General features: G+C 33.6%; 1 protein-coding gene and 1 non-coding gene across 2 annotated transcripts; both read left to right on the forward strand.

The window, feature by feature from the left end:
• The first annotated feature begins 394 nt into the window (after positions 1–394).
• On the forward strand, positions 395–2,939 carry RTNLB13 (Reticulan like protein B13). Its single transcript, XM_028222325.2, has 3 exons — positions 395–850; positions 1,451–1,662; positions 2,705–2,939. Exons 1-3 carry the CDS (start codon positions 666–668, stop codon positions 2,878–2,880), a joined length of 573 nt encoding a protein of 190 aa, XP_028078126.2. The 5' UTR covers positions 395–665; the 3' UTR covers positions 2,881–2,939.
• A 3,559-nt stretch (positions 2,940–6,498) lies between these two features.
• Positions 6,499–6,570, forward strand: TRNAW-CCA (transfer RNA tryptophan (anticodon CCA)). Its single transcript has one exon. It is a non-coding gene; the product is annotated as a tRNA-Trp (tRNA).
• Positions 6,571–9,204: the final 2,634 nt, after the last annotated feature.

Genomic DNA, 9,204 nt, shown 5'->3' on the forward strand with positions numbered 1-9,204 from the left:
GTAATAGTGATATCACGTAACGGTATCATTATCTAATAACCCATAATATTACGTAACGGTATCATTATCCAATAAATAATTTTATGTATAGATCACAACAATATTAAATTAATGATAGATAAGATGCATCCATCTAATTTCATTTGTGACTTCTTTAAAGTCATTATAAAAAAAATGTTAACTCTCTTCTCTATTTTTCTGAACATTATTTTATAAAAAAATTAATTAAAATAACCTACTCTCAAATCAGTGGAGCTCAATCTAATTTACCCGAAAATAAATAAATAAATAAATAAAAATAAAAATAAAAATAAAAATTTCAAAACACAGTGCTAGCTAGCAACAAGGCCTGCATGGCTTCCACGTATCTCTTCATTCTTTGCACGCGTGACCCTCAAATTTAGCCTCACACTTCATTCGCTCTCTTTCGGTGGTGATCACTTTCAAACTCCAAAAAAAACCTGCTCAACAAAGCACTCCTTCAAGCTCTCTCCCAAAAAAGAAAATAAAATTTTATTGTTTGATTTTATCTTAATCATTCAGTATGTCCACAGAATCAGAATCTTCACCGCCGGCAGGTAAATTAAGCTCCATGTGGCTCTCTGTCTCTGTCTCTGTCTCTGTGGGGCGTTCTTCTAAATTTGTAATGAATATTTGTTGCAGATATGATGAGAGATGTAGTACTGTGGAGCAGGAAGAAACTGAGTATGCTTGTTCTGTTGGTAGCTACAGCAATATGGGTGGTGATGGAAGTTTATGAGTTCAATTTCATCACTATTGCATCTTGGGTGGGCATGTTTCTTGTTACCTCTATCTTCTTGTGGGGCAACCTTCTCAGGCTCTTCAACAAGTAATATTATAATTATAATTTATAAACCCCCTTTCTTAACCTTCTTCTTCCTCTCTTTTTCCTTTTTCTTTTATTTCTTTGGGTGTAAACTCATTTTCTTACAAATTTAGAATTCATATAAAGAAATAATGTAACAGTGATATTTTTAATGAAAATTAGGCTAAGTGTTAGTGAATTAAAAATTTAAGGGAATTTATCGGAATTATGCTAAACATGTGTACAGTAAAAGAAAAACACGAGGTCGGTCCTTGTAATTTCTATGTTTTCTCTAAAAAAATTGGTTACTTTTATTTTAGATTGATAAAATTTAAACTTAGACAGATTATTCTATATTAGTGAGTTTATATACAATTTTTCTATGAGTATAGCATTAACTTTTTTTTTTCCCTTCCAGGCCCTCATTGGTGACTTGTATTTTTATTAAACCGATGACAGCGTATAATATGGTCTTAATATTTGTTGGGCTTGGTTAACGAGTGACCTAAACACCATTAATTAACAAAATTTAAAATTATTTTATATTTTGTATACATTATGCAGAATCATTTTAAGCTTCCTATATGTTTGGGGAGAAGATATTGATGTGTGTTTGGTTTTCAGAGAGCCCCCAAACTTGTCAGGGCTGGAAATTAGAGAGGAGGCAGCAGTGGAGATGGCACATTTAGTTAAATCATGGATTGAAGAAGGAATCAGGTGGATGTTTAGGGTGGGTGCTGAGGGAGACTTGTTTACCTTTGGTGGAACTCTAGCTGCTCTGTGGGTTGCTTCCAAAGTTGGATGTTTCTTTGATCTACTCACTCTTCTCTATATTGGTAATGTTTTCACCACTCTCTAAATTATCATCATGGCAGTAGGAAATTACGAATGACGAAAAAAAATTCACGAAATTTATAACGAAGGCGCGCGGGGTCGACTGACACAGCTTAGGGATACCAAACAGGCATAGCTTCGAGACATATTTCGCATAAAAAAATTGATGATGCATAGACTTATTTGATAAGTTACATATTTTTAGAATATTATGTGGATTGTTTACATGTTACTCTCAACAAATGAGAAATTACTGCGCATACTAGTCACCGTATCACATTTTGTAAAGTTCCCAATTAAGTTACATAATTGGTTTGGAGAATCACAAAAACAATGTTACGTCGTGCCTGAATTACTCAATAATTATGTGTCACACTCTTAAACATAGTTTTTAATATTGGCATAGGCTGGTCAACTTTTTGGACTCTTGATATTGATACATTACGGTATATATCAATCGAAATAAAATTTGTATATGTATCAATCAATTCATGATATATTATTCATTTTATTTTTAATTTTGTCATTAGATAATATGAGTATTTATAAATATGAAAAGAATTACAACCAGACAATCATAATCTAACACACACATTAATACAGCAACCAGCCCAACAAAGAGCTTGCCCACCCATCAACCTCTTAAAGAGCCCAAAATATATATATATATATATATATATAACAAAGCCCCATAATAAGAAGAGATTAAAAGTGAGCTAACCCATTTGGTTGATATATCGTTTAGTTCGTGGTTTGACTATTATTTATTTATTTTTATGATTTTAAAATGTTAGACAATTTAGTCATTTGATTCTTGATTCTTGAATTGGAATGATTTTAAAGAATCCATGAATTCAAAAAAATTTACGAATGGCCATATGCGTAATGATTTTAAAGAATTCACAAATGCAAAGAACTCACAGACACTTCACTTAATTCTTGATATGCATTGCTCGGTACTTTTATTAGCAATATTGATTTCTCTCTTGATATCTTTAAACTTAACTCTTTTAAGTTTTAATTTTCTTATGGTTGTTGCCGCAGGAATTATGATGGGCATGACTTTACCTGCAATCTATGTGAAATATGAGGATAAGATAAAAGGGTGTGGGGAAAGATTAAGGATGCAATGCAATAAGTTTTATGGCATGATTGATGACAAAGTAATTAGTAAAATAAAGAACAATGTTGTAGTAGAGAAGGAGGAGAAGATTGAGTAGTAGTATTACCTTCATCTTCATATATAATTTTAGGCAATGCAATAAATTTTATTTAATTTAGTTGTTTTGTTAAAATGGGTTGTGTATCATGTTGTTGTTCATGTTATCAACAAATTTGTTTTGTCAATTAATCAATGAAGGTGAAAAATCTAAACATCCCCCAAATATTGATTTGTGATTATGTATCAATTTAAAGCAATAAAACAATCTCAATCAAACAATCAAGACAAATCGACACAACGATTTCAACGTGGAAAAACCACAATTGTAGCACCTCCAACTATGATAAAAAAATCACAGACAACAGCCACAAAACAATCCACTAAGAAGATATAAAAGAATTACACAGGTATACTCTCAATTACTTAGCGAATCCACGCCCGAATTGAACCAACCCCTATGTGCCTCTTCCAGCCCCATCTTCACCTCAGAACACACACTATTTATATTTGCAGATTCTTTAGTAATATGCAAACTATGATCATATTTATTATTAACATTATTTTTTGTATTTCCAAAGCATATTATATCGTCAGAATTAATTGCCATTTTAGATTGTTGTTGGTACCTAAGACCCTCCTAGTGTATTATCTGGTGCTTAAAACCTCTCTTTATAATCTTGAAGACTTAATTATGGCCAATTGTCAAAAGATCTTAATGAGTATATGGGCTTTGACATACGCTAAGCATATAGGTTTTACAACAACTAAAAATGAAACAAAAAATTATAAAGATATAAAATACAAAGGATGCACAAAAAACTTAGACGGAATTTTTGAATAAATTTTTTTTTTTTTTTATAACATAAAACACACCATTCAAACTTATATATATTAAAAATTTATACGTAGATAGAAATACTTACATAGCTTGATCTTGCTTTCAAAAGCTCTTCACCAAGCTCTGATACCAATTACAAAACTCAAAAGGAAAGGAGCTTTTTACTATTTTTATTATGGAATTTTGGTGGAGTTATGGAATTATGCTAGAGAAGAGAGAAAGAACAAAGCAAAAAGAAGAAGAACTTAGAAGAAAGCACAACAATGGAGAGAAGTTGAAGGGAATTTACATACATCATTATGTTGGCATAAAGGCCAATATATAGATACAAAGTGGTGAATACAAACAAAAACTTAACTTAATGCATATCTAACATATCTAACTCCATATCTAACTTTGTAAGACTTTTTGTCTTAAAAGTTGTCAATTTTTCTAACTAGTTAGGCAAGCCTAGTCGTAGGCCTTTTGAAAAATCTATCTAAAAGTAAATACAAAGAGACAAAAATAAAGCCAAAGGACTACAATTATTTGCTCTTTGCTACAGTTTTTACAATTATATTGAGGCACTCCAGAATCCACCAAAACTTCAAGCTCAAATTCTTCAGAATCTACCGAAGAACAACTCTCTCTTTTGTATAGAATGAACAAACAAACCTTTGATGCATTCTTCTTAACTCATGAGTTGAATACTCAATTAAACATCAAAGAAAACTAGCAAAACATTCCCAGATATAAACCTTAATATCCAAAAAGAAGATCTAAAGAAGTTATCCTAAAATCTGACAGAAACACGTACTTATAGAAATCTGGGACTGCGAAGCTCGCTCGAGCGAGGAACCAAAAACGCATGTTTTCCATAAGTGGCTTCGCTCGAGCCAAACAACCTGCGCTTGAGCGTAAAATCATCATTCTCAGGTTTTTTACAGACGCAGCCGTCGTTCGAGCGAAGACTCCTTCACTCGAGCGAGCAAAGGCGGACAAGCAACTTTGAATGCAATTTTGCATTTTGCTTCGGGGGCACTGCCCCTCGACCTCGTCTGGGTGCTGCCCCGGACCTGCCAAGGGGCGCTACCCCCTCGACCTTCGCGAGCTGATCGGGCAGCTCAATCCCCGTCATAGTCAGCGAAGTGACAATCTTGAAAGAATTAACATCACGAACTTCTCTGCATGGCACAATTCGGCTTGAATTCGCATCTAAGAAACTCATAGCCTCACGGAAATAAAAGTGCAAAAACAAGTACAACTGAAAGGAGTTTTGTCAAACGGGATTGCCAAAAATAAAAACCTAACATAAGGGGTGTGTGATTTCATTCATTTGATCCAATCATGAACCGGTTCCATGTGTTCAACAGCCCATGTCCATGGAATTGGCCACAAATTTAGAAAAAAAATAGGTAAGATAAAAAGGACTGAAATAATGAATTATTATTTTTTTAAGATTAAAATTTTTATTTTAAAAAGTAAGGTGCCGTTTGGTAACATTTACGTTTTCAGTTTATATTTAAAAAAATTTAAAAAAACTCAAATAAAAACTTGTTTGGTAAATTTTTTATTTATAAATCAGTGGTCTCAGTTTATAAATTTGGCCAAAAAATGTAAACTCAAAAAATGTGTTTCCGTTTTGAGTTTTTAGTTTTTTTTTTTTTACCACCCAACACTAGCCACCACCCGCCACCATTTTCCACCACCGTCTTCCACCACCACCACCTACCCGCCACCACCACCCGCCACTCGCCACCACCACCCGCCAGCCACCACCACCCACCCCCCGTCACCACCACCACCACCACTCACCACCACCACTCACCACCCACCTGCCACCCACCACCCACCATTACCATCCATCTGCCCGCCACCACCACCCACCACCCACCTGCCACCACCACCCACTTGCCACCAACCCGCCACCACCACCACCCGCCACTACTATCCATCCGTCCGCCACCACCACTCGCCACCTACCCGCCACCACCAGCCACCACCACCCACCTGTCACCCACCCGCCACTACCACGCACCATCCACCACCACTACCATCACCTACCACCCACTCGCCACCACCACCACCACCACCACCCATTTGCCATCACCCACCACTCGCCACCGTCACCCACTCACTGCCACCATCGCCACCACCACCCACCCGCCATCCACCACCCACCTGCCACCACTATCCACTCACCCGTCACCGCTTTCCACCACAATCTTCCGCCGCCAACACCCGCCACTTGCCACCACTTTCCACCACCGTCTTCTACCACTACCCACCCAACCACCCACCCACCCGCCACTTGCCACCACTTTCCACCACCGTCTTCCACCACCACCCACTCACCCACCCACCCGCCACTTGCCGCCACTTGCCACCACTTTCCGCCACCGTCTTCTGCCACCATCACCCACCACCTGTAACCATTTTCCACTACCGTCTTCCGCCACCACCACTCACCATCATTTTCCACCACCGTCTTCCGCTGCCACCACCCACCACCACTTGTCATTTCTCACTCTTTTTTATATTTTTAAATTTTTTTAAACATTTTGTCTAAACCAAATGCGTTAGTAGTTTATGTTTTTCTAAAAATAAACAAAAACCAGTTTATAAAATTTTTGTAAATATAAACTGAAAACGTAAACGTTACCAAACGGCCCTAAACATTTGGTGCAAATTTTTGTATTTAAAAGTGCATATAATGATTGAAATTAATCTCTTAATATTTTTTATAACAAAATTTTTATTTTTAGAGATGAAAAATTTTGATTTTTGTAGTGAAATTTTAATGGCACGTTATGCAATGTACATTGAAATAACATTTATTTGCGATCCCTTCTACAGCGTGGATCCGTGGCGCAATGGTAGCGCGTCTGACTCCAGATCAGAAGGTTGCGTGTTCGATTCACGTCGGGTTCAGTCCGCTTCTGTGTTTTTAATTTTTGTCCCCCTAAAGAGTGTACAAGCAGCCTATGTGGATAATGAATGTGCAAGATTTTATTTATTTAGTTTTTGGTAAATTACACTGACACCTGTTCATATTTATTACAGTTTTCTCCTCACGTTTTGGAAATTATATCTCCTCCTTAAGGTTTAAAATTTCATTACAGATTTTTCCTCTCAGCAATTTAATTTTTTGAAATACTAATTTTGCCCTTACTGGTAAATTACATCGACACCCCTCACATTTTAGAAATTGCAATCTCCTCCTTAAGGTTTAAAATAACATTACCAATTGTCCCTTCCGTTAGTATTAGTTGGAAAAAAAAATTATTTAAAAAAAAATTAATTGAAAACAAAATTTGTTAGTAAAATTTTTAAATTTCTGTTTAAAAACCAACGTAAACTCATTTTTTGAATTTATGTTTTTTTTCTCAAATTAACAAACTGAGACAACCATTTATAAACCAAAAAAATTTGTCAAACAAGTTTTTATGACAGTTTTTAAAATTTTTGTAAATATAAATTGAAAACTGAAAACGAAATGGTTACCACACAGGCTTCAGATGGTAAATATGTCGTAAAATTAACAAATAATTAAATAAGTTACTAACGTAAGAAATGACTTATCAAAAGATTCTTAGGCTATGTATAGTTTGACTTTTAGAAAAAAAATTTAAAATTTAAAATTTAATTTGGTTAAGAAATAGAAAATAATTATCATTTAAGGGTAAAAAATAAGGCCAAGTTTGGCATATGCCCAAAAAACCAAAAAGTTATTCAAAAAGTTAAAAAGTTATCACTATTCACCAAAAGTCAAAAAGTACGGCTGCACAACTCCCAATCCTAATTTTCCCCTACACACTAATTTATACAAATTTTTAATACACATTTTTTCATAAAAAGTCAAAAAGTTAACCCAAACAACCATATTTTTTTCCTCAACTTTTTAGTCTAAAAAGTCAAAAAATGCACTTATTTAGGTCATCCCAAACAACCCCATATCATTTTAACTTTTGGGCAGGTTATATACATACGTATGGCTGTTTCAATTTAATTTGTAAAAAAATATTTCTAACCACTGAAAAGATAAAAATTATATAAAAATAATAATTATTTTTTATTTTTTATTCATTAACCAAATTATTTTTTATTTTTTATTTTTTTTTCTAAAAATCAAACCATACATAGCCTAAAAATCTTTTAATAAGTCATTTCTTATGTTGGTAACTTATTTGATTAATTATTTGTTAATTTTGCGACATTTTTACCATCTGAAACCTGTTTGGTAACCATTTCGTTTTCAATTTTCAATTTATATTTACAAAAATTTTAAAAACTGTCATAAAAACTTGTTTGATAATTTTTTTGGTTTATAAATGGTTGTCTCAGTTTGTAAATTTAAGGAAAAAACGTAAATTCAAAAAATGAGTTTACGTTGGTTTTTAAAGAGAAATTTAAAAAATTTACTAACAAAAATTTTTTTCAATTAAATTTTTTTTTTCAAATAATTTTTTTTCCAACTAATACTAACCGATGGGGCAATTGGTAATGCTACTTTAAATCTTAGGGAAGGGATTGTAATTTTCAAAATGTGAGGAGTGTCAATATAATTTACCCAGTGAGGGCAAAATTAGTATTTCAAAAAAATTAAATTGCTGAGGGGGGAATCTGTAATGAAGCTTTAAACTTCAGAGAAGAAGATGTAATTTTCAAAACGTGAGGAGAAACTGCAATAAACATAAATCTCAAGGGGTGTCCGCGTAATTTACCCTTTATTTTTTTAGGTTCTAAACATGTTTTTTGGGTCTTTTCTCAATGTAAGTTGTACAAAATGGGCCACACTTTTTTAACCCCAAAATATATATGACAATGATAATCCTCACCAATAATCAGACTATCCAACTCTACATTTAAAGTTAGGTATTTGGAAAAAATATATATATAATATTTTGGTGTTATTTTATTTTATTTTTAAATTCAAATAATTAGATTATATACTGTGTTCACGTGTTTTGTGATAATATATATATAGCAAGAGCATTGCAAAAAAGAGTATGTTAGGAAATTCGTATCCCCCTTTTTGCTATCTTACTGTGATTTTATAGATAAATTATCCTTGCTTTGAAGATCATAGTTAACTTTATTTTCGTATAGTTCTTTTGTTCTATAATCTCCATATATAGAAAACTCAATTAACTTATAAGTTAGTGATGTAAAGTTTGTTGGAACTGTTTAACTTTAGTCTTTGTTTCTGTACTATTCTTTTGTTCTATAAACTCCACACGTTGAAGACTCTTGTTATTGCGAGGGTTAGACCTATGCAGTGTCTCAAACAAGTCAAATGTATATAGTTTTACAACAATGCTAGAGATTCACATTTTACACCCACAAATGCATTCATAATGATGTGAAAAGGGTAATGAGTCTCATATCATTGAGTATCTAATCAATCAAAAACTGACACTTGTCAGATCACATGTTACATTGCAGAAAATTTATGTGAGTACATTTTCCATAATTTTATCTTCATTCCCAATTTACAACAAAGAAATGTTACATTGCACTAAGGACCACACTTCAAAGAAAAATGGACTAAACATTATACACAGA

The sequence above is a fragment of the Camellia sinensis genome, chromosome 4 (assembly GCF_055761805.1).
Source record: "Camellia sinensis isolate YWXY chromosome 4, ASM5576180v1, whole genome shotgun sequence".
Classification (NCBI taxonomy): Eukaryota; Viridiplantae; Streptophyta; class Magnoliopsida; order Ericales; family Theaceae; genus Camellia; species Camellia sinensis.

Coding starts and splice junctions, on each gene's coding strand:
- RTNLB13 (XM_028222325.2), top strand. CDS start 666: ATGATGAGAGATGTAGTACTGTGGAGCAGGAAGAAACTGAGTATGCTT. Junction 851..1,450: donor CTTCTCAGGCTCTTCAACAA/GTAATATTATAA, acceptor TTTGGTTTTCAG/AGAGCCCCCAAACTTGTCAG. Junction 1,663..2,704: donor ACTCACTCTTCTCTATATTG/GTAATGTTTTCA, acceptor TTGTTGCCGCAG/GAATTATGATGGGCATGACT.